Raw genomic sequence first — 26,183 nt, 5'->3', positions numbered from 1 at the left:
GTCCGATTTCGGCCAGATCCGACTGATCTGGCTGAAATCTGACCAAAATCGGCTAGTGTATGGGGGCCTTAAGTGTGGGCAATTTGTTGAGGATAATAGGCCTACATCTGCCTAGTGATATTTCTGTGTCACCACTGAGTTCCTTATCTTAAGTAGCACCAAGATAAGCTTCTAGTCTATATATGTAAAGCTGCCAAATCATTGATCGCCAAAAATTGGAAATGATTGGTGGCAACTTCAATGAATGCCCTCCATACTCATGTTTATTTTATTGCCTACATGGAGTACATTTTGAGCTTGAGAAATAACACTACTTCTCACAAAATATGTACCTCGTTCAATCTTTCCCTCTCCCTGGTCTCTGCTAGTGATCCATTTTTATATTGTTCTGTTTGCCTTTTTTATATTTTGTTTTTCTTGTTTACCCTAGCACAATCAGCCCCTTGGTTTTTGTGTTATCACAAGACATTTGGCTGGGATGTTGATTGTTTTTGTATATTTTTAAATGATTCTTCTCTGTACCATGTACTTCTTACTTTTGTACTTCTAGTTCTCTTATGATACTATATATGCACAATTTTGTTGTATAACCTTTTAATAATAAAAAATTGTTAAATAGCTATATGGAGTGGCCAGAAATGTTATCCTATGACAAATATTGCTAATGATACACAGATTCAGCCTTCCACATATAGGCTTAACTGCAAACCGACCAGAACAATTCAGGTGAACAGAAAGGATAAATACACTTCCATAAAGGTTCCGGTTAGTTTATGAATCACTTCTCATATCTTGCTTTCCCAAGAAAGAGAATAGAAAAAAAGATGGTAATACTTCCATATTGGTAAGTTATACCACTTTGCCCAGGCTTATGTTTGGGCCCAGTAATTCCTCTTTAATAAATGGCGGTTTTTTTATTAATCAAATGGATTTAACCAATTTGTGTGAACTTCCATTTCTCCCACATCCAGCAGGGGACACTGCCTTTAACCATGGGGATTGGGATGTGGTCTGGAGAAGCCGGCACTTTAAGAAAATTTGACCTGCTGGCTACTTCCCCTCCCATTCCCCTCCAGACTGCAGTCTTTGGAAAAAAGTGTCCGGAGGAGTCGGATCCCCGGCCATATGTCTCTGTGAGACTAGGTTTTTCTTTGGTTTACTTTTTATTTATATTGGCAGTGTTTTTGGCTGCAAAGATCCCTGGAGGGAGTCAGGTCGTCACTGCATGCAGTGCACCTCCTGCACTCAGCCACCGGGTATTCCCGGGGGTCCGCCGCGGTTGCATGCAACCAGCGTTACGGACCCAGGGCTTCCACACACCTCCAGGGATAGGATCGAAGGCGCGCTGGGAGTGCGGTGTGGTCCCGACCAGTTCAGTCTGGTCGGCGTGAGACAGGCATTAAAAGCGTGCTCCTAGCTGTAGGAGAACACACTGCGGCTTACCAGGTCCGCGGTCCGGCCAGGCTGTGTAGTTTGGAAACGCAGCTTGGTTCACATGCGCCAAAAGGGACCGGAAGTCGGTCTCCTAAAATACAAGCTGCGGCTTCTAGTTAAAACCCACTACATGCCTGTTCTCAGCGGCAGCGGCATCTCCTGGTGGCAGGGAACCTGCACTGGTCATATTTGGATTTCTCCATTCACAGGTACTGTGGTCTGGAGAAAGTGCGGTAGTGGGAGGAATTAGGGGTAAGTGGCTATCTTTTCCCCTATTCCCAGTAGACTCTCAGTTTATTTCAATTTCTGTGGAGTCTTTCAGCACTTGCTATAATGGCAGAGGGGACTACTTCTAAAGCTGCTCTTAAGGTATACACATGTAAGAAGTCTAAGGTGCAGTTTAAACAGCACCTGAAGGGTGTGTATGTATGTGAAGCTTGTTATGTGGCAGAATTCGGAGCTTACTGCAGTTCTCTCTAATTTAGCAGCAGAATTGTCTGCCTCTCGCAGAGAGAGAGAGAAATTTTGCAGGTTCAGATGGAGAACTTATCATCAGAACCCCCATGGGCCACGTCCTTGATAAGGTCAGTGGAAAACTTATCTAGAGTTTTACCTTCTTCTTCAGACTATCCAGTCCTCCCCTAAGAAAAGGGGGCAGGTGAGGTATTTTCAGACTGATGATGATTCCTCAGCAGAAGAGAGGGAGGTTGTTATAGAAGAGAATTATGAGCCCCTCACAGAATATGTAGAGGAGGATTTTCAAGGTATGGATGCTCTTATTAGAACAGTAAAGCAAACTTTGGAGTTATCAGATCCGGAGGTTCCGGTACCGGTATTTATTTTTGGAAAGACTCCAAAACAGCAGGTGTGCTTTCTAGAGTCTCCTGAACTGGATAGTTTGCTGTTAGACGCCTGGCAATCACCGAATAAAAAGTTCCAGGTGTCTAAAAAGTTTAAGGTGTTGTATCCATTTCAACAGGAGGCTAGAAACAAGTAGGAGTGTCCTCCTCCAGCGGATACTTCGGTTTCTAGATTATCAAAAAGAACAACTCTCCCCATACCGGGAGCTGCATCCCTTAAGGAGGCTCCAGATCGCAGGATGGAAGCCACTCTTAAGTCGGTTTATTCTACCTCTGGTATGTTGTTAAGGCCCGCTTTAGCAGGGGCCTGGGTGAGTAAGGCAGTGGAGAAGTGGGCCACTCAATTGGCAGATGGCCTAAGAGGTAATAGACCTAGAGCTGAATTATTGTCTCTTGCAGAATATATCCAGGATGCAGCCGGGTATCTGGTGGAAGCTGCCACAGACACCGCCACATTGGGGGCCAGGATTTTGGCTTCGGCGGTATTAGCTAGACGTTCGCTTTGGCTTCGGTCTTGGCAGGCGGAAGCAGAAATAAAAAAGGCAGTAGAGGCTTTACCTTTTAATGGGGAGGTTTTGTTTGGACCAGAATTGGATAAATTAATCTCCCAGGCTACAGGTGGTAAATCCACTTTCTTGCCATCATCAATGCCGGCTTCAAAGAGGCCTTATGGAGGGCCATCCTTTCGGGCCTTTCGAGGTGCGGCAGGAGCCAGAGGTAGAGGAAGAGGTACATTTTCAGCATTTAGAGGAAGACGTGGCAGAGGAACAGCCACGGCAGTATCAACAGCTCCCACGCCTAGGCGTCAGGAGCAGAAACCCCCTGAGAAACCTGCTGCATGACTGTCTATCAGACCACCTGGGAGATCCCCGGGTGGGTGCAAGACTGTTAGCTTTCGCAGAAGCATGGCAACAGATTTGCACAGATTCTTGGGCGCTACAAGTGGTAACAAAAGGATACCAATTGGAATTCATAACATTTCCTCCAGAAAAGTTTTTTTCGACAGGACTTCCACGTTTGGAGTTAAAACGTGAAGCTCTCGAGGTCCTGATTCAGGGGTTGTTACAATCGGGTGTAATTGTGACAATGCCCATAGAACAGAGAGGACAAGGGTTTTATTTGAACCTGTTCTTGGTGCCGAAACCAAACGGAACTTTTCGTCCAATCCTCAATTTGAAAGGATTAAATCAGTTCATTGTGTACAGGAAATTCAAGATGGAATCGGTCCGCTCAGTGATAGCAGGGCTCGAGCCAGAGGAATTCCTAATGTCTCTGGATATAAGAAACGCATATTTCCATGTTCCCATTTGGGAACCTCATCAGAAGTTCCTTCGATTTGCGGTACAAAAGGCTCATTTTCAATTCCGAGCAATGCCATTCGGTCTGTCATCAGCACCCCGGATTTTCACAAAGTTAATGTCATGCATGGTGGCACCATTACGTCTTCAGGGGATTACCATTATTCCTTACCTGGACGATCTCCTGATCAAGGCTCCATCCAGGGAAAAGTTGATGATGGACGCGTATCAAACATATCAGTTTTTGATCAAACAAGGCTGGATAATCAATTTCCAGAAGTCTCAGTTGCAGCCCACGCAGATGTTATTGTTCCTAGGACTTGTGTACGATCTAGTTCATCAACGGATATATCTTCCTCAGGACAAAATTACATCCCTACAAGGTTTGGTGAGGCAGGTGTTGGAGATGAAACACCTTACAGTCCACCTTTGTATAAAGCTGTTGGGGAAAATGGTAGCAGCCTTCGAGGCGCTCCAATATGGCAGATTCCGATCAAGGACTTTCCAACTGGATATTCTTTCCCAGTGGTCGGGGTCTCATCTTCAGTTAAGAAGACGCATACTGCTGAAACCCAATACGAGAGTTTCGCTGCTATGGTGGCTGTGCACAGACAATCTGAGGAAGGGTCGTCTGTTTGCTCTCTCAGACTGGACGATTGTGACGACAGATGCCAGCAACCGAGGCTGGGGGGCAGTGACACTGGGATATTATTTTCAGGGTCGGTGGTCCCAACAGGAATTACACCTCCACATCAATCTGCTCGAACTAAGAGCTATTCGGTTGGTATTACACAAGGCATCTCATCTCCTGCAGGGAAGAGCTATTCAAGTGCAGTCAGACAATGCCACTGCCGTAGCATATCTCAACAGACAAGGGGGCACGAAGAGTCGGGCAGCCATGAGAGAAGTACGTCCGATCTTTCTATGGGCAGAGCACAATGCCCTGAGTTTGTCAGCAGTGTTTTTACCCGGAGTGGAGAATTGGGAGGCCGACTACTTAAGTCGGCAGGATCTCCATCCAGGAGAATGGGCTCTGAATCCGGAGGTATTTCACCAATTAACACTCAGGTGGGGAATTCCTCAGGTGGACTTAATGGCGTCCAGGAGGTTGCAAGATCAAGGGACCCAGCGGCAGCAGCAACTGATGTTTTTTCCGTCCACTGGAGGTTCAGTCTAGCCTACGCATTCCCTCCGTTTCCACTTCTACCTCGTCTTCTCAAACGAATCAAGAGAGAATCAGTCACCGTGATCTTGATTGCGCCAGATTGGCCGAGGAGGTCCTGGTACACGGACCTCAGACAGTTACTAGTGGACAAACCGTGGAGATTGCCACTCAGAGAAGACCTTCTTCTGCAGGGTCCGTGCATTTACCCAGACTTACATCTGCTTCGTTTGACGGCATGGCTGTTGAAGCCGAATTGCTAAAGAGAAGAGGCATTCCACCAGTGGCAATTCCGACCATGGTGGGGGCAAGGAAGGAGGTTACATCAGCTCACTACCATCGTATTAGGAAAGCGTACATAGGATGGTGTGAGAGGCAGCAGTTTCCCAAAGCAGTCTTCTCATTAGCCAGACTTCTTGGTTTTCTACAGTTTCATAAAGGGTCTGAGTACTTTAAAGGTCCAAATCTCAGCCTTGTCTGTATTTTTTCATAGAAGGTTAGCCCTCATTCCAGAAGTTCAGACCTTTTTAAAGGGGGTACTTCGGTTAAGACCACCCTTTATGGGTCCCACAGAGCCTTGGGATCTTCCTTTTAGTGCTATACTTCTTGAAGTCAGAACGTTTTGAGCCCTTAGAGACAGTGGAGTTACGTTATCTAACGTGGAAGACTCTTACGTTGTTGGCACTGGCATCAGCTCGTAGAGTATCGGATCTGGGTGCATTGTCCTGTCGGTCTCCTTTTCTAATTTTCCATTCGGATAGGGCAGAATTGAGGACACGTCAAGGGTACCTACCAAAGGTGGTGTCTTCATTCCATATCAATGAACCTATTGTGGTTCCAGTATTATCAGAGGATCATTCATATCTGGATGTAGTTCGGGATTTACGTGAAGCGAACTGAGAATATCAGAAGAACAGATTCTTTGTTCATTTTGTATGAGGCTGGAAAGAAGGGATTTCCAGCATCCAAAGCGACCTTAGCTCGTTGGATTTGTTTGACCATACGTGAAGCATATGTTTCTTCTTCCCGTCCAATTCCGAGGGTTTTGTCAGCCCATGCCACTCGTTCAGTGGGAACGTCCTGGGCGGCAGCCAGAGGGGTATCTTTGTCCCAAGTATGTAGGGCAGCTACCTGGTCAGGAACTAATACTTTTATTAGATTCTACAAGTTTGATTTGTTTACAAGACCGGAGGCCTCTTTTGGCCGGGCCGTGTTACAGGGAGAGTAGCGCTTTACCTCCCGTGGGGGTAGCTTTGGTATATCCCCATGGTTAAAGGCAGTGTCCCCTGCTGGATGTGGGAGAAAATAGGAATTTGGTACTCACCGGTAATTCCGTTTCTCCTAATCCACAGGGGACACTGCGCGCCCTCCCAGCACTACCATTTATTTCAGGCCCGTTTCTGTTTGATGTGTATGAACATGTATGATTTCACTGGTGGTGGTTCTTTGTTTTATATTTTCAATTTTCCTGTTTCCTGTCTGGTTGTTTCTTCCCAAGACTTTCCGGGTTTCCTTTTCTCTCGGACACAGTTTTTTCCTAAGACTGCAGTCTGGAGGGGAATGGGAGGGGAAGTAGCCAGCAGGTCAAATTTTCTTAAAGTGCCGGCTCCTCCAGACCACATCCCAATCCCCATGGTTAAAGGCAGTGTCCCCTGTGGATTAGGAGAAACGGAATTACCGGTGAGTACCAAATTCCTATTTTCTGTTTTCCAGTTTTTGGGAGCAAATAGCTTAGGGGGGTATGCAATCTCCCGCCGCTATTTCTGACATGGGAAATAGTGGCGGGGCCCTATTCAATGCTGTCTTTAGCGACAGCATTGAAGAGGGATCATGGCAGAACGAGCCTGACTTTAGAAGTTTTCTGGCCCGCTCTGCTGATAACTGCCGTGGCTTGTTGCGATCCCGGCCGCAGATCAACAATCCACGGCAGTTTTCGCGACCACTCCTCCTTTTCACCAATCGGCAGGCGGGACATTGAAACCCGCCTGCCAATCTGCTGTTGGTCAAACCACAAACGGGCCAGAATCACGGCTGTCGGGAGGGATCGACAGCTGTGATCCTGGATTGCATACCCCTTTATTGTCATTTGCTCCCATACATAACCAGATTTTTATTCCAACCAGAAAGATACGACAAATAATAGTGTGTATCCAGCTGAAGTGACTTAATTTTTCAAGCATGTTTACGTCAGAAGAGCTAAAGTAGCTGGAAAAAATTGGCCTAAAATCAAGTAGTGTGCCTTAATGGAATCTCAGCTGAGTACTTAATGCTCTTACAGAGACAGCCTATTGATGAAAAGCTTGAAAATGTTTTATTATAAAGTACATTTTTTTTATTTTGCCACTTTTGCCATAGTAGTTGGAGATTTGCATACACAATGGTGCAATTAACCTTTATTAAATACCTTTTAAGGATCTATTACTCTTGAGAGCTGAGCTACCATTTTCTACTTTGTGTAAACTTGTCATGTCACTAATATGCCAAACACAATTGTATTGAATCTATACATTAGAAGTCTCTGACCATGCCTTTCTTCTCTTCGATCCATCCAGACATAGCCCTTTGTGTAAATCCTGCTTGTGACTCTTCACTTTTTTCTTTCCACCCCCAAAAAGGAGATTTTAAATTATATCTGAATATATGGATGATAATATAGATCATATTGGGATGAATTGGTTCTATTTGGGGAAGCTTCAAGGAAGTGATGAGAGGACACCTCAATCTCCTAATTTTGTTAAGAAGCAAAAAAAAAAACTAAAAAAAAAAAACTTAAATAGTGTCAATGAATCTTACTAGAATTAGCTCTAATTTCCTACCAGTTCTAATAAAGAATTGTAACTTATACATAAATAGGTTTTAGAATTTTGGATAACGGATTATTCTGTATTTCAGAATATTTTTATATTTCAATGATGCATCTTGAGGTATCTTGCGTTTATTTTGTACAAACACATGAAATACACACAAAAAATATTTGATTTGTCCATAAAAGGTTTGAAAATATGAAACAAAGTTTGTTTACTCCGATACTGAATTTGAATGCCAAGCAATCCTTTTTCTTGCACATATTTAGTGCCAGTTACATGTCATATCCCCAGTAGTGCTTTTAGCTTTCTTGAATGTATGGTTTTTGGAATAATTTGATATCGTATATTTTTGTATAAGGGATACTCAACCTGTATTGCCAAATGTATAGATTATCTGTGGTAGGGATTTAAAGTGGGCAGAATAATCTTATTCTTTCATAACCCTTGATTTGACTTTCTCTGTACTTTGGGAAGCAATGTTGCCCAGGTTCGCAGAAGGAGATTGTAAATAAGGATTTTTTGGAAGAGACCGTTAAGGCTGATATTGATAAAATGCACTTTAATAAAACCCCAGATCCTCATACTCTGTTACTTTTGGTTTGAACCTCCCCCTTTTAAATTCCTGATAGGTTCTCCAAACATCTCCTTCAGTTTTCTGAATCAGTCCAAACATTCTTGACCTTCTTGTCTCCGTATACCACCAATAATATTCTAGTGTGATTTGCATGAATATCAGTATTGGTATAAAACATCATGCCATATTTTACAGTACCACAATCTAACATTGGGTAATCAGGAAAGTGAAAATCCATTGCTTAAGAAGCACTAAAACCCACCTTCCACAGTATTCCCCGATATTGTTGACGAAGACACATCCCTACCAGTCATTTAGCTCTTGGAGTGGATAAAATCCAGAAGGATGGCAGTCCAGGAAAACCTCTCCAAATGAGGGATTCTCCTGTAAATTCCAGTAGAGAAGGCAAGCATGCATTTCTTACATGCCTATCAGGCCCTCACATGTGCCTTCCCCATATATCGCCAAACCCTTCCACCACTTGCATATTTACAGCTGTATCATGAGATTGTGGCAGAAAGGAATAATGGTAAGCTGCATACCCTCTTCCTTTGCTGATTGGTTGAGCATGTATGTAGTGTGCAGAGAGTTTCACGTAATGTGAAAGTAAGCTGCACATCAATAACCTTTCTCTGCTTTATACCAAAGCAGAGAATAGGTCTAATAATAACCTTTTAGGAATAATCTGCCCTTGACAGCAGCTGCAGCTGGGAGCAACATTTTAATTTTAAAGAACCACATGGTGGCCACCACTGCCTTAGTGTATTTTAATACACAAATCATACTTACAGTGAACATCTGACTGGATGACAGAGCAATACATTTTGTAACGCTGACTTTTTTTGTTCTACTAAAAAACACAAAGAAAATTAACTTTTGCAAGTGTATACTGTATGACTAATGCTGGGTACACACTGGCCAGTATATCAGCCGTTCAATGGAACAGCCAAGCTATTCTGGGCTCCTTGGCAGATGTGCACCAATATGTCTGTGAAAGATGTCCCACAGACATATCGCATCTGCCCTACAATGCATCATCGTGTGTATGGGCGGTCCACCTACCGCCCGTACACTTGCTGGGGGGGCTGACATCACAAATGCCCATCCAGTTGCAGGACAGTGACCAACATATCATGTGGCTGATTTGGTAAGTGTATCAACATTACCTTTTATCAGCTGCTCGGTTGGCGCAACAGCAGGTCCACCGACATACGTCCGGTGTGTACCCATCCTAATGGGCCCCATACATCAGCAATTAATTGTGACAATCCTGAGATCTGGAGATGATTGCCACAATTAATTTTAGATGTGTCGGCTCCCCCTTTTGGCAATCCCAATCAAAAATTAATAGGGATCGCCAATCGGTTGCTTAATCAGATTTTTTAAACATGCTTAATAATCTGGTATTATCTACGGATATTTTTTATATGTGTGGGCATTCCCAATTAGTCGTCCTCATCTATTTACATTATGAACAGCTGAAATGACAATCGATTGGGCAATTTAACAAACCGGTCCATCCTTTTAATAAAGCATTTGGGGCCTAATTCAGATATGATGATTGTTGCTATCTTTTTGCCAATTGCACTTGCGATTATATGCTAGTATGGACAGAAGTTATCCTTTAGTATAGGGCCATCCGCCGCTGCCTCATCATTTCCACCCATACAAATGCAGAAACAAAGGAACGATCATCGCAAATCAGGTTATCACACAAATTCATCTGAAGATACGCAGGCTGAGCTGCTCTCCTTGGATGCAGAAGGCTCTCCATTAGCAAGTAAGTTTTCATCTGCCAATTTATGCATGCCAAGAAAATGGCAACTGAATGGATGACACACTTGTCCTTAGCCGACCACTCCCGTTTCAACCCTCAAATGCTGTGTAGAAGTCACTAACTTTGCGAGCAATCCCATGTTTAAATCGCCATCCCAATTAAATTGCTGTGAATGCACACTACAGTTCAGACGCATGCACAATAAAAAAAATTGCATACAATAGCTGCTTCGCAATTGCTTGGACTACAAGCGTAATCCATATGTATTTTCAAATAATTAAAATTAAAAAGCTTTAGAAACAATTTATTTATTATGGGCAGTACGGATGGTATAGCAGTTAGCTTCAGAGCAGAGGTCATGGGTTCATTTCCCACCTTGGCCGTAACTGTGTGGAGTCCACATAGTCTCCTCACACTTGTGTGGGTTTCCTCTGGGTATTTCATTTTCCTCACAATCCAAAAATATACTAGTAAGTTAATTGGCGGTACTTGTGGAGTATCGCGGCTCCCACGACCTGCATCGTATGCTAAAAATCGCATCGCATACGATCAAATCGCATGCGATGCGATCGCACCCGATTTTGCACTGAAATGCATCAGAATGCATTGAAATGTGTATTAAACTTGTGAAATGCCCCCAAATGCCATTTTTCATAGTGCACCACCCCCACTATCAACGTGAACCTGAAGCGTGGCGAGCGCAGCGGTACGCGTCCTACGACCTTTTCATACCCCCACTATCCACGTCGGCGTGGAGTTGAGAATAGAAAGTGTGGCGAGCGCGCAGCGAGCCACCGAGCCCGAAGCGTGGCGAGCGGACGCGGATACCTTCACAGCTATACGCGTCCCCTTGCATTTCAGTGCAAAATCGGGTGCCATCGCATCGTATGCCATCGTATGGCATCCGATGCGATCGCATACGATTTTTGAGCATAAATGCTCAAAAATCGGTAAAAATCGTAATCGGGTGCCATCGCATCGTATGGCATCCGATGCGATCGCATACGATTTTTGAGCAAAAATGCTCAAAAATCTGTAAAAATCGTATTGCATCGTATGCCACTACATATGGCATACGATGGGAGCCGTCATACTCCACAAGTACCTAATTGGCTCCTAACAAAAATTAACCCCAGTGTGAACATCGGTGCATGTACTCAGGGGCAAGTGATATGAATGGCCAAATATTCTCTGTAAACCGCTGCAGAATGTGTGCACTATATAAATAACTGGTAATAAATAATTCATATGGCAATATGCTACTCCTGAAAAATCATTTAATTTGTGTGAATATTTTCAAAATGAGGTTTGCTATGTATTATTCTGCTTATTCTTTTGAGAGCATCTGTGTTAGTTACTTGGCAGCCATTTTAATATCCATGCATCACTGACTTCATTATTAATTTACAAAACAGCCTATATCCAGATAACACAGCAAATTCCCCTTTGTTGGAATGTGGTAGATGAAGTGTTTTACGCTAGCATATCCTGTGAATGTCTGAAACCCTAAAGCGGCGGGTATGTTGTCATTTAGGACCTGCCAGAAATCGCCACAGACTAAACTTGGTTTTTATGTTAAATTGCTAACATTTACTAAAGGGTAGTTTTGATGTGTAAATCTAATCATCTGTCAATCTCTATTGGATTAGAAATAAAAATGGCATGTTCTATGGCACTGGTTTCTATCGAAACCACTGTGGATTAGAAGTTGCTCTGTTCATATCAATTTAATGGTGCTTTTATGAAAAGAACATTCAATTGGCATAATATAAAACAGACCACTGTGGACTAGAAGCTATTCTATTTATATTTACTTTTGCTGCTCTTATTTGTTATAGAAAGAACAATAAATTTGATTAGCATAGAAACAGACAGCAGGATACCTTCACTTGTAAGTTTGTGAGGAGATTAAGGGGAGAAATAGAAAGTTGTAGGAAAAATACATAATTGCGTGGAGTTTTTTTTTTTTTTTAATCAGAGAGGTCTTGTTTCTTGTACATCGATATAATATTATATAGTGTTCATTCCAGCACCCTGCACCTTTCAAAACCCAAGCAGTTACTCTTTCCTGCCTGGGGTGTCACTGTGTGCTGTGGTGCTTTTAGTATAGTCTGGTCTGTATTGAGATACAGACCAGAATGTGTTAGAAACATCACAGCAGAAAGGAACACCGTGCTGGAAAGAGGAACCAGGGGTATGTATGTACAGTATGTATGTGTTATATGTATATACACTATATGCTTTGGTTTTTTTTTTTTTCATTGTACATCACAATATTGTTATAATTAAGCATCCCTTAGACATTGATAAAAATCTATTGTTTAAACCTCTATATGAAGAGTTGAAATGTAAAGATAGGTACACACCTTAAGAATAGTGTGATGTGGAGTCGCAATGTAACTATATATTACAACATAATACACTACACAATGCACATTGTTATATGCTTCATGTAATGATACCATGTCCTCAGTGGTATTGTCCCATTGGATGTGCATAATGACAATTCGATTGTGTCACCACCCAATTTATGAAACCGTTAATTTGCACCCTAAACCAGTTTGTTGGCTATAACCATTAATTGTGTAGGATTATGTTTTTACTTGAAACAAAAACTCCTACATATAAGGAGAATCGAAACTGTAAACAAAAATAAGTTCACTTAACCAATTACAGAGAAAAAGAGAAAACCTAAGTCATAATATTTGTACGTCTGCACATACCCATAAAATGTGCAAATTTGTACTGCACATACCCACAAAACCAGTGTACTCCGATGTGCATATTCTTATTATGCTTAAATACACAGATTAAGGGGTGGGGGTTTACAAATATAATGCATAGGCTGAATAATATAGGGGCATGAGTGTGACAGAGGCATACCTACACTGAAATCTATATATGTGCCTGTGGCCATTTGTGTGTTGTTGCCTAAGTAATGTTATAGAAGGCTTTTTATTTATGTCTAACTTAAGAAAATACTAATTTAACGTTGCTTACCACATATTTGGCCATCTCTGTCTACCTGGGAAAGTGTTCAGTGCTTTGTGCTTTCTGTATAATGTGTCCTTTTGTGAGGAAGAAACCACTGGAGTTGTGTAAAAATGTTAAAAGCACTAGCAAGGTATAAATGATCTGCTGGATGATGTTAGTTCTGAGGTGTTTCATGAAATTCATGCATTGTTAATGGACTGTAGAAATGCATTGAGGTGCCATATCTTGGTAATTGACAATGAGATTTTGTAGTTCACTGTACTTTATAACACTTTATTTTGTTTGTTATTCTAGCTGGTAATTTTGATAAAATTTGGAAAGAACATTGTAAAGATGAAGAAAGGCTATGTGAATATGCTGCTGCAATGAAAAACTTAGCTGACAATCACTGGGCAAAGAAGTGCGAAGGAGAAGGACGAATTGAATGGTGCCTTGGGTAATTAGCATATTGCACTTATTATATTGCAGTAGTAGACGTGGCAATAAGGCTTTTCAATCTTCTTGTCCCTTATGGGACACATTTTGCTTGTTTTAAGCAGAATAAATTATTTAGAAAAAATATTAATGAAATAGTAACTGCATGGACGGTGCACCTTTTAGAATAGCTTTTGCATACTGCTGATGTGTGTTATTTTTCAAAACTACAAGTATACACTGTAGGAAAGATATGCTACCTAATACATATTATTCTTTCTTATTCACAGTGTTTGTCAAGAATATTTCTTCAATGGAGGAAAGAGAAAAGCAATTGAAAAAGATACCAGGAGAGCCATGCTAAATAACCACCAGCCTCCTAGCTGTGAGCAAGTGCTTGATATTTCAAATGTCCCCACCCCAAACCAAGAGTACGTATGCTTATGCACTCTCTTCAACAAAACGTTCTAACCATACTTTGTCAGAAGAGTCTGTATTTTATGGGATTACCATGTATTCAGTACTCTTCACAGGGCTGTCTGTCATTCGTGTCCTAGCGCCATTCACCCAGGATTATAAAATGCCTTTTCTATGGTAGTGCACAGCAAAAATGCATTATTATGTGTTGGGCGGTATCATACAGGAAAAGGTAGTACATGGGTACATGCCTTAAGCTGGCCATACATCTACAGATCGATTGTCAGATTGGGCTGGTTGGAACAAAATCCTGGTAATGGATGAGCGCAAATGAGTTGACCATTTGCTTTGAAATGCTGGAAAACTGCCATTCAGATATTACCAGGTTTTTGTTCCAATCGACCCAATCTGACCATCGATCTGTAGATGTATGGCGCCCATTATGATCAAATGGAGCATACTGCCCACCCAGGTCTACAGAGGGCCGATTTTAAGGCTTCTTGGCCCTCTATGCAGAAGTTCAACCAACCCCACTCTCCCACCAATACTTACTTTCCAGCCCCTCAAGTGAAAGTGTTGCAGTGTTGTCTTAGAAGTTCCACAGCCGCAACTTGTATTCAGTACAACAAGGATATCTTCCTCATAGGCATCCTTCATTTTGTGATCGGCAGACTCCGTGCCATCCCCCCAGGCACCCTAAGCAGCTGCCTAATGGTAGAGCCAGCCCCGTACTTAGTCAACTTATTTTACTAAAGTTCTGTACATAAAATACACAGGAAACAAAATCCCTAAATAACATACATTCACATTGTACAGGATTATGTGGGGCATATTCAATTAGCACCAGGCTTACTGCATTAGAATAGTATTGAGCTTTAACACCTGAAGCTATTTAAATTTAAGCCAATATGCGGTAAATCCACGGTTAATGTGTGTTAATCCATAAATTCTGGTCAAGTGACTGAAGCTACAGATGGAGCCTGCTTCAGTGTGCCAGCCAGCGCAACATATCTCTAGCACTGGCGGGGCCGTCGGGCGGGAAGGCGCGAGCGTCTTGCACGCTTTCATGGCCCATTGCCGAGAATGGGGGAGCGCGAACGGCTTGTGCGTGTGCCCCATTCTGGCGGACATGGGGCAGCACAGGATGACCAGGAGCTCCTCTAATGAGAGCGGCTCCATCTCTATGAGTTGACACGTTGGCTGTGGTAAGGGCAAGACCTACTTAGATTTCTGTACAAACCCCAGGAGGTTGCAAACAGAAACTCCCAGCAACTGAATAGCTATGGGCACTGCAACAAATCTGTTGCCCATTGTAGGACCTGCAGTTAACTGAATATGGCCCTAGACTACAGGGGAAAGAGGAGACTGGCAGTAGTTAGAAACTGCACCTTGAAATAACTTGATTTCACTAATTAAATACAAATTAAATAAAAATAAAATCTAGTACACAAACCAGAGTTTCTTTCTTTCTTTCTTTTTATTTATTTAGATTTTTTCTTTCTTTTTCTCTTTATTTCTTTTGCTATACTTTTTCTTTTCATTTGTTTCTTTTTATTACTTTTTCTTTTTGTTTCCTTTTTTATTTTTGTTAAATGAGTTAAGGGGAACAACAGAAATGTATTCTGCATGTTATGTTGGTGGTACAGTGGTTTGATGCTGCTTGTGAAAACCACAAGAAGTCATTAGCATCAATGATAAGCAAGCAGTAGCAGTGTAGACAGCAGTAATATGTTGGTATGAAGTACCTAGGTACCTATGAGGCTACCAGGAACAATGGGGGAAGATGTATGAAGCAGTGATAACTGAGAAGTGATAAAGTGCCTTGTACTTTATCACTGGCCAGTCAGCCCCTGACTGTTAAGTTACAGGCTGGGTTTAAAAAGGGACAGTTAGGAGCTGATTGGCCGGTGATAAAACACCACACACTTTATTACTTCTCCTCCCATGCCACTGCTTCATACATCTACCCCATACAACTGTATCTTCATATGATTATTCACCAATATCACTAAATGCTAAATTATACATTTTACAGATTAATATCCAAAACCACAAGGACAGATCTTACTCCTTATCCCTTGGAGGAGACCACTCTAATATCTGACTGATGTCCATCACATCAACCACATTAGTCACGCTATTCTGTGCCTACCCTTGGCTCTTATTAGCACATACCCTGTGAGTGGCTAAATCTTCAAGAGGCCTATATGTGACACACAGAGGCCATTTCCTGGTAGCTACCTTCTGCCATTGATCTCTCAATAGTTTGTGTTGCTGCGAGCATTCTGGGGCAGCGAATTGTATAATGTTAATTTGTTTGAAAATGATAGCACCCACTGACCTCAAACTGTGCATATCTCTTTTGAAAATAAAGTATGTGGTTTGTTATGAAGGGCAAATCAGATGCATGTTGAAAGATATTATGGTAGTGTCATACAGTTTTCTATGGTAAACAGTGGATTTTCATAGACCTAAAGTCAGTGTAATGTGTTGCACAAGGAAAATTAGTTTTTCTCACCTTTGTATCAATCCAGTGAATAGCCTCCACTTCTAAACAGTGGGTATCTCACAAACTGTGGGCAGCCGGATGCTGCTGGCGCAATGATGTTCCACGACATTTATGCGGGCACAACCATATTTTACAGAGAGGGGCCCTAATGATAACTGCACAAATTCTATAATTTAGCTTATAGGTGGTTTAGGCTAATGGCGCCCAGCTCCAAGATGATAAGCTCTTTGATGTTTGTTAAATAGGGTAGAATAATGAGCATTGCAGTCTGCAGCATTATTTAGCATAATGTAGCGCTATAGCTGGTATATCCTGCTTTAGGCTCTTTTCAAATAGACTAGTTTCCACATGATTTAGGTACTGAGGCTTTCAGCTTTGAAGAAATACAATGTCTAATATAGCAAATAGCATGGTAAAGTGTGCATGTGTTTAGGGAACATCACTTAGGGGGTATATCTCCTAACTGTGTGACGCATGTCTTTATAATTGGGTCAACAGGATAGCCCCATTTAAAATGGAACAGTTGCAGGCTTGGGACTTGGGTAAAGTGCCTGCTAGGTTTACTAGCTTCACAGGCACTGAGGCATATTATGTGCGCCCAGAGATGGACTGGCCCACAGGGATACAGGGGAAACCCCAGTGGGCACCAATGCATGGGGAAGAGACAGAAAAAGAACAGTGGTTATTGCTATGGCCATTAATTGCCATTATATGGGAATATTTGACGTTATACTGAAAATTGAAATCTGTGTGGTCTTCAGTTCTTGGAAACCTTTTACTAAAATTTGCAGGAATAGAAGGATGAAGTGTTGCTGAAAGCTACCTGCTAATTTGACACTTAATCTTAGCTGCATTTTACAAATGCTCATTTTTGCCCAGTTAGACTAAACATCTCTTCTCTTGTAAAGGAGGGGATCTGGGTGATAGTTCAACAATGGATAGGTTGACATGCAGTAGGTATACATAGACAAATGGCCGACCCTTTTTGGGAATGGTAAGGTATTCCAAGCGCAGCCATAGCGAGCTGCCCCGAAGCACAGTAAGCAAGTCAGCCATGCAAGGGTACGTTCTACACTAATTGGCGCTCAGATGTCGACATTGACACCAAAAACGCTAAAAATTCTTGTCGAACTTGTGCATGTCAACCTGATGACTGTCGACGTTCTAGACATTGTCTATCCTATGATTCATAGCTGTAAAGGAGGCTGATCATCTAAATTTACATATTTTTCCCCAACAGATTTCATCATCCTGGTAAGCTCCGATTGCTTGATGTTGGAAGCTGCTATAATCCATTTATGAAGTATGAAGACTTTTTGGCTGTTGGCATTGACATTGTGCCTGCGGTAGAGGTAATCTGCCTTCACTACTGTGGTTTCATTTACATTTTGTCTTTTAATATCTTGCAAAATATTACTGATTAATGTCTTATTATGTAGGACTCCAATATATTTTGGAATATCCTACTTGAATTGACTACTTGGAAACAATATGATTAGTAATATGAAAACTATTCTTGGTGTCTTTTATTATATTTTATACAATAAAATATATTTACAATATACATTATCACACATTTTTCTTCTGTAACATTTTTGAACTTTCATGAACTCTGTCATTCATTTTGAATACTTTTAGAAATAGATATTTATAACTTTTGCACACCTACAGTAAACACATGAAGAATAGGTATAACGCAAAACTGACAAATGCCAGAGATCAGTTTCCCAAACTCCACCATTATGGACTAGGGTATAAGGTTATCTATGCTTACTCACCGTTGACTTGCCTCATTCTGTTTAATTTATCCATCTCAAGTCAAGCATGTGTATCTAATAAAACCTGGACTGTAATGGCAGGCTTTGAGAAATTCTGCCTAAATGCCCACACACACGCCCCATGCTGAGCGATGTGCTTAATACCCCCCTGAGGTGGGGGGGGGGTATTCACACGGGGCAATGTGTGCTTTATTTCTAAGCAATCAGATCGCTTAGAAATAGCCCTGTGTGTCCGGGCCTTTAGTTTGAATACTCCCATAGCACAACCTCCTAACCTGGAGGTCTTAATAAATTCAGATTCTCACTTGTTAATAAATAGTGCATGGCAGAAGTCAGATGCACAATAAAGATTTACACATTTTATAATTCATATCAAGAGTACCATAATCAATCTCATAATAGTACTCCTTTAAAAACATGAAAATTACGGTGTCATACCAAGTAGGTCATAACTGAGGAGACTGTTGCACTACAGAATAGTGTAAAAAGCTTGACCGCATTTGAAACTAGTGTGGTTATATTGTGCTAAAGGTTTTCAAACTTTAAAACATCCTGCAAAGGATATAAAGGTGCCTGTGTATCTTACAAGTCTTATTTCACATCATAACGTCTGGTGTTGATCTTCAAATGTGGACTGCCTAGACTCTGGAACCAGAATGCTTTTTATGTGGGCCCCTATCATTGTTAATCCCCAGAGAGGGCCCATCTTGTCCCAGAACTACAGTGATTTTTTTCACATTCAAGCTTTTCCATAAACTGGGCCACATTATATTACAATTGCATGACCTGAAGGCTACGTTGAATTGAAATGCTTCATGTAGTAGAGGTAATAAAATTTTCAGAGAAGGTGAGCGATGCAAGCAAAAGCTGGTTTTATGTTCTACTTTGAAAAAAACCCTAGAACATAGACTAGTTGTCTGCATGTGGTTCCAGTTGATAGGTTGATTGTGTCTGGGTCGAAAGTCAATAGATTTACCACACAAAAGGTCAACATTCAATAGATGGACATGGAAATTATTGACCATCCTGTGTCCACCATTTTCATGTTGACCTGTTGCTTGTGTTGACCTTTTGTCAGCATCGACATAGTTCATGTTTCCCTTTTCCAAGTGTAGACCTTTCTCTGCCAACCTAATACCAGCCTATCTAATGATCCCTACACGTCTGCATGTCCCTTTAACTATATATAGAAGTGTTAGATAGAAGTGTTAGATATTTTAGGCTACAATGATTATTCCATTAATTCCTGTTTCTTTTGTGTTTTTATAGACTGTGTTTAAATGTGACTTCCTTAACCTACAAATACAAAGGCCGCTTCAACTTGCACCTGATGCTGTCGATGCTTTCCTGAAACAGCTGAAAAGCCCCATAGATCACCTTCCTGCGGAACTCTTCCATGTAGTTGTTTTTTCTCTCCTCCTGTCTTACTTCCCTTCACGTTATCAGCGATGGATTTGCTGTAAGAAAGCCCATGAACTCCTTGCACTGAATGGCTTGCTGCTCATTATTACTCCTGATTCTTCTAATCAAAATCGGCACGCAATGATGATGAAGAGCTGGAAAATTGCCATAGAGTCTCTTGGCTTTAAGCGTATGACTTACTCTAAATTTTCACATATGCATCTGATGGCATTTAGGAAAACTTCTTTGAAAACTACCAGTGATTTGATTACAAGGAACTACCCAGATATGCTTTATATCCCCCAGGATTTCAATTATGTGGCAGAGGAGGAATATTCCAGCTCTTGTTGTGCCAGATCTGAACTGGAAGATGAACAATTGGCATACACCTTTTCCGAGCTGCCGGACACTCCTTATGATTCAGATTCTGGAGAAAGCCATTCAAGTGCAATGTCTTTCTATGAGTTTGAAGATCCCATTCTTCTTTTGAGCTAATTGAACTCTATAGCATCTTAATGCCTATACGGATGTATTGCCAAAAACAAGGCACAGACTTGAATTTAAAAAAAAAAAAAAAAAGTTTACAAAGTTTGTTATTTTTCCTACACCTGTATTTTAGAGATTTTTACTGTTGTGCAGAACTGGATGATGCTTTGTAGTAATTGTTATATGGTTTGGTTTTTCTACACAAGGTACTACACCTGGCGCATCACCTCATTACATGCATATATTTTCTACTCAGATGTGGTACATCGACTTCGATGAATAGTGTTAATGAGCAGAGAGAACATAGTGTGTTTCCATTTCCAAAATTCTGGTTTCCTACCCTGCTGGGTAATAATTGTAATAATAATAATAATAATAATAATGATTTACCGTTAGGAACAAATCAAAGTATTGGGAGCCATATTTGCACCAGGAAAAACACATTTTGTACCGGAGAGAGGATGGTGGGTAAAATTCACAAAGCATTTGGAGCCGGGGAGGGGGGGGGGTCTACCAAAAAAAAAAAGGAAAGAAAAATGGTTATTTTGCACAATTTTATTTCTTTACTCATTTAAAACAAATATACTTGATACTGACTTGTCTGCAAATGTGAAAACCATTATTCATTTGGTACAATAATCCAGAATAATTTGAAATCAAGATTTTCATCACTTTATGTAACTATTTCAGCTTTGCTAAAATATTGTCTTCCTAATAAAACTATAGACATTAAGCAATCCTAACCCTGTTTTTGTTGGTAACTGTCATAAAGTAAAGCCCTGTACATATGGGGCTACAGGTGCCCCGTTCTGAGCGAGCTTCGCACAGATCGCTGCAAACATGTGATGCACCTGTGATGTGTGCTGAGCGATATGTGCAAAGCAGTGTTTGCCTATGCTTACAGGATATCTAAGCATGCACTGTCTATCTCTGTGGGCGATGGGGACACACATTGCCATCGGGTGTACACAAGGAGCAATCCATGCTTTTCATTTCTAAGCGATCTAGTCTGATCGCTTAGAAATATGTGTATGCCCCTTTAGCCTGTTTCTAGTTTCAGAATTCATCCCACAAGAGAAACACAAGTTTTGTAGCAGTTTTTAACCCTTTGAGTGCCAACATCTGAGAGATGTGCAAAATGTCTGCTAAATTGCCAGCGTCGCACAAATGACTTATATAATTCAAATAAAAAATGTTGTGCATAAAAAGATTATATTTCCTATTTACAGTAAACATTACAGGTCATTATGATGAATAAAAAATGCCTGCTTGCCAATTTTCACACCTATTTGGACAAATTCACTTGGCACTCAAAGGGTTAAGAAAAAACACATAATAACCAATGTTCTATTCTTTGGCTTTACCTGGTAAATTTCAATGTGACTTTACAAAACATAGATCAGCAAAAAACAAACAAAGATAATAGTGATTTACAGTACAAACGCAAATTAGGACAAGTACATGGTAAATAAGTCAGTGCAGCGGACACTGATGCAACTCTAAGGGCGGTATTCAATGAGCCTGATTCGCCAGGTTTTTATGGTGAATTTGTGCTGTTTGGCGAATTTCTGACTAAAACGGTGAATCACCCTATTCAATGACCAGTTGGCGAATACATTTGAAGGTTTTGGTCACCATGATTCACCGAGCAGCAATCGCTATCTTTTTATGGTGAAGTGGAATGTGAACTTTTAAAATAAAGTGTTCTGTTTTTTACATTTGGTGTCAAAAAATCAGGAATTTTCTTCTGAGGAGGGGCATGCTATTTTTATTCATGTGCTGTAAGCACATGAATATATATTTAATTTTAAAAATAATATTTTTTTTTTTTTTTTTTTTTTTACACAGCAGCCAGCAGGTGGCGCCAGAGCGGAGCCGCTCATTACATATTCATATATTCACTGCACGATCATTACGATCCTGTGTAGTGAATATACGCTTGCCTGCTGGGACCCCCGGGGGGGCAGCCTGTGCTGCCTGGCACCCGGGGAGCACACCTAACCCCCCACAAAGGTCTGGGCTAGGCAGAGAGACTACCATCTCTCTGCCTGGCACCGTCCTGAGGCTCCCTGCGGCAATCGCCGCAGGAGCTCATATTCGCCTGTCAGGGGCAGCGAGCCCCTGACACGTTGAATACCGGAGCCCGCTGGCTCCGGAACGTGGCGAATGTGCAGCGAATCCTAAAAAGGATTCGCTGCACCTCGCAGGGTATTCACATTGAATACCGCCCTAAAAGTATATTCTTACTAAAGCACCTAAGGAGAGGGGGGGCCTGCTTGTGAGAGCCTACATTCTAAAGGGAAGGGGCAGACAGACGTGGGTAACACAGCAGGGAAGGAAGTGAGCATAAACAGAAGGTTAGGATGAGAAATGCTTGCAGTTACATCCCTTGGTATATTATATGTAGCAGTTTTCAGATTGCTAGTGTGCAAACTTTATTCAAAATTTACAGGTTTATTCAGATTTCGCAAATTAAGAAAAAGCAAAAACAGTTTTATTGTTTATCTGTTATAAGCATTGTACTTTTTGGTAAAATAAATATCTTTGTTATACCCCGTTCTCATTGCCTAAAAAACCCGGGTATTTGGCAGGGCGAGCGGTAATTTCCCGTGTCGCGTCTCAGTGTGAACGCGTCCTTGTGAAATTCCCGGGTGTTATGCCCCGGGAATTACACACGGGTTTTTCCTGGGTAAAACACGGGTGTACTTCAGTCTGAACAGCGCAGACACGGGTTTTTCAAACATGATGGAAAAAAAGAAGCTCATTGGGGGATGTGATCAGGTGACATGTGACGTCCATTTAGTGCTGCGTCTGACGTCCATATGCTGCGTCGAGGAGAGCAGACATGTCGCATTGGAGGGATGAGGAAGTGCTCGAGCTGCTTGCAGTGAGAGGAGAGGAGGAGATTCAAAAACAAGTGACCGGCACAGTGAAGGACTCCGTTGTTTACTACAACATCGCCAAAATCCTGTCTACCCGTGGCATCGTCAAAACGCAGCAACAGGTAGTGAATAAACTCAAAGCCCTGCGGAAGCAGTATGCTAAGGTCCATGACCTAAACAGGAGGAAGAGTGGTGGTGCCCGTATGGACTGGCCATTTTATGACCAGTGCAATGTCATCTTTGGGAACTCTGCACTGGCTAATCCCATATCACTGTCCTCCTCCAGCAGTTTTGCTGGCAGTGCAGCAAGTGTCTGTGAAGAAAACGCAGTAGCAGCAGCAGCGTCACCCATTGACCTTGAGGCCACAGACAGTGAAATGGATTCCCGCTCAGTCCATGGTGAAGCCCAATGTGAAGTTCTGGATTCATCATTTAACTCCCACAATTCCGCTGTAGGCCCCACCGCATTCTCTTCACCTGTGCAGCATCCGCCATCACCTTTGCAGCGACCACCATCAACGCCTGCATCATCACTACCTGCTGAAGGAAGTCCAGCCTTTGAAGCATTGCCACAGAGTGCACGTCCAAAGTTGCGCACCAACAGTAAGTTTATAACTTTTACACACACCATTATTACACAGTACTATATTTTTGTTTATTAAAGAAATATGTCGCAGCATGTAGCAAGAGTGCAGGAGGGAAAAGGCCTCAAGCATGCATGTGCCAACACTGCTTTTTTATTTAAGTATTTTTGAAATTTAACATCCACATGCATCTGTGCAGAGGGGATCTGATTCAGGCCTGTCAGCAACATTGCTAACAGGTCTGAATGAGAAGTTAAGGTTTTACTGATATCTAGCCTTCAGCACAGATGGTTTTCCGAGTGCATGGGCACCAACAATGTCTTTTGGGTAGAAGGAGAAGTAACATTATTATAGTCTTGTATAGTAATGTGTTGTTTGTTTTTCCCATAGTTTATAATGTGCCACTGAGAAGAAAGAGGGCCACAAAGATGGAACAAGCCACAAAAGCAATGACCACCGTAATGCTTGAACACCTGAAGGAAATGGATCATTCGATGCAAGTTCATGAAGATGCTCGTCTGCAGCGATTTATGGACAATGAGCGTGACCTACAGAACACGTTCATTACTGCCATTGTTGGTATGCATGAGCGTATCAATCGAGAGAACCGAGATATGCAGATGGAGTTCCTTAATAGTCTATTTAGGGCACAAGGCCATGTACTGCCCCAGCCACCACACAATAATTTTCAGTATGGTTATCCAATGTATAGCGCAGGCCAACCAAATTTTGTAGCCCCAAACCAGGGGAACATGGTGCCACACAGCACACCTCACCCTCCACCAATGTCACACCTTTTCCCTGAGTATGCTGCTGGGACTCCTCAGCCTCAAGCAAATGCCCTCCATTTCCCTGAGTGTACAGCAGGTCCACCTCAGCCTCCCCCAGTTCCACCGCACTCCCCAGAGTATGCGTCTGGGACACCACAACCTCCAGCAAATCCTCGACATTTCCAAGAGCGTACAGCTGGTGCACCTCAGCCTCCACCAGTTCCTCCGCAGTGCCCTGAGTATGCTGCTGGGACACCTCAGCCTCCAGCAAATCACTGCCATTTCCCTGAGCGTACACCGGGTGCAACTCAGCCTCCCACAGTTCCACCGCACTGCCTTGATTATGCGGCTGGTCCACATAGTCATGCGGAGAATCGAACGGCTCCAAGAAAGGAATACCCCCGCTACCATGTGCTGTAGAGGTGTTTAGTGACTTTTTGTTTATTTGGCTGCCCACCCGGCCTGTACAGAAGTTATGTAAGGCGTTTGGGTATTGTCATTACAATTTTATTATATTTTTCTATGTGCATTTTTGGTACACTTTATGCTATTTAACTAAAAAAAAATATGTTGTACATATAAATAAAATATGTACAAACAAACAGAAATGTTTTTGAAGTTTATTGAAAATTAAAAACTATTGTACACTAGTGGGTTAAAGCAAATATGTGATTGGTAATGGTGTTGCGAATGTCTTCTGCACATGTGTTTGTCCCCTCATACATCTCAGAATCTGCAGAGTGATCTGATACCTCAGGCTCCAGTACGGTCCATTCTGGTAGAAACTGTTCTTTCTTAAACTCACATATGTTGTGCAACACACAGCAGGCAGCAACTACATGAGGCATGAAGCTGGTATCAATGTCATTGCGCTTCATTAAACAACGCCAACGGCCTTTTAGACGGCCAAAGGCATTTTCTACCACCATTCGTGCAGAACTGAGGGTGTGGGTGAAATCAATTTGTTCCGGGGTAAGTTGATGGCGCTGGGTGAACCCCTTCATTAACCATCGTCGTAATGGGTATGCTGCATCCCCGATTATATGTACTGGGATCTCCACCCCATCGATGATCTTCGATTTCTGCAAAGTAAAATAAGAGTTACAATATGGAATTCTTGGAGTACAAGTATGCTATTCTGATTGCCACTTTTCTCTACCGGTGTAAAGAGAGACATTGAAAAACAACAATACATGTGGTACGTTGGTTATACATACATGCATACATAACACTAAAAATATCCCAACTGCAACAAGCAAAAACATATCTTTACCTCTCTAGGGAACAACCAGCCATCCTGCTTCTCCTCAGCAATAAGGTATAGGTCCGAATTTGCTAGAACCCTTGCATCATGGGAACGGCCAGGCCAGCCAATGAAGACATCAGTGAAGCTGAAAATATAAAGTGTTAAGATTTCTGTTTAGTTACCCTAGCAATACGCAAAGCACAGTTTAATATTATCATAAAAAAATGTACTTACCAATACTTGTGGTCCACTACAGCCTGTAGAATTATGGAGTGCCAGCCTTTGCGATTAAAGTAATCTGCATGGTTTTCTGTGGGGGCAATAATAGGAATGTGTGTACCGTCTATAGCTCCAGCACACTGTGGATATCCACGATGCAGGAAACCAGCGATGATGTCTTCCAACCTTTGTCCTTGAGGTAAGGTGATGAAACGACGGTAAAGTCCTTCCAGCAAAGCCTGCGTCACCTCATGGACTATAGTGCATACAGTGGATCTCCCCACTCCAAACAAGCAGGCGACTGTGCGGTATTCTCCCGGTGTAGCATACCACCATAGCGCTATCGCTAGTCTCTTTCTAGGTGAGATGGGTATTCTGCAGTTTGTGGTCTGTCTGGAAAGTGCAGGGGTTAGAAGGTCCAGCACATACTGAAAGGTCCCACGTGACATGCGAAAATGCTCCATCCACTGGTCATCCTCATAACCCTCCACTGTAGACCAAAATACCTCGCCATGAGAGCAGTCTCTGGTCCACATTCGCCGGGTACTGGATGTGCTGAACCTCAATATGG

The 26,183-nt window shown here is 42.0% G+C and overlaps 3 protein-coding genes across 5 annotated transcripts in view; 2 read left to right on the top strand and 1 right to left on the bottom strand.

Annotated features, from left to right (window-relative positions):
- Positions 1-20,644, top strand: part of SAMTOR (S-adenosylmethionine sensor upstream of mTORC1) — a 33,463-nt gene extending 12,819 nt beyond the window's left edge. For 2 of the 3 annotated variants that reach the window (XM_083182754.1, XM_083182755.1), the window contains exons 2-5: positions 13,201-13,342; positions 13,611-13,751; positions 17,487-17,598; positions 19,294-20,644. In XM_083182754.1, the coding sequence (XP_083038880.1) occupies positions 13,201-13,342; positions 13,611-13,751; positions 17,487-17,598; positions 19,294-19,920 (1,022 nt within the window). In that variant the 3' untranslated portion in view covers positions 19,921-20,644. Of the gene's footprint in view, positions 1-8,770; positions 9,916-13,200; positions 13,343-13,610; positions 13,752-17,486; positions 17,599-19,293 lie in introns of those variants that run through there. The other variant, XM_083182756.1, reaches the window with a different exon arrangement.
- Positions 20,645-22,756: 2,112 nt separating this feature from the next.
- Positions 22,757-24,706, top strand: LOC146072986 (uncharacterized). Its single transcript, XM_083180156.1, has 2 exons — positions 22,757-23,396; positions 23,768-24,706. Exons 1-2 carry the CDS (start codon positions 22,757-22,759, stop codon positions 24,565-24,567), a joined length of 1,440 nt encoding a protein of 479 aa, XP_083036282.1. The 3' UTR covers positions 24,568-24,706.
- An 88-nt stretch (positions 24,707-24,794) lies between these two features.
- Positions 24,795-26,148, bottom strand: LOC146072985 (uncharacterized). Its single transcript, XM_083180155.1, has 3 exons — positions 25,628-26,148; positions 25,421-25,538; positions 24,795-25,229 (listed from the first exon to the last, which is right to left on the bottom strand). Exons 1-3 carry the CDS (start codon positions 26,146-26,148, stop codon positions 24,795-24,797), a joined length of 1,074 nt encoding a protein of 357 aa, XP_083036281.1.
- Positions 26,149-26,183: the final 35 nt, after the last annotated feature.

Source organism: Crinia signifera, chromosome 4 (genome assembly GCF_055691185.1).
Source record: "Crinia signifera chromosome 4, ASM5569118v1, whole genome shotgun sequence".
Taxonomy (NCBI): domain Eukaryota; kingdom Metazoa; phylum Chordata; class Amphibia; order Anura; family Myobatrachidae; genus Crinia; species Crinia signifera.
Note: the sequence above shows the minus strand (reverse complement) of the source record. Positions and strands in the feature narration are given on the sequence as shown.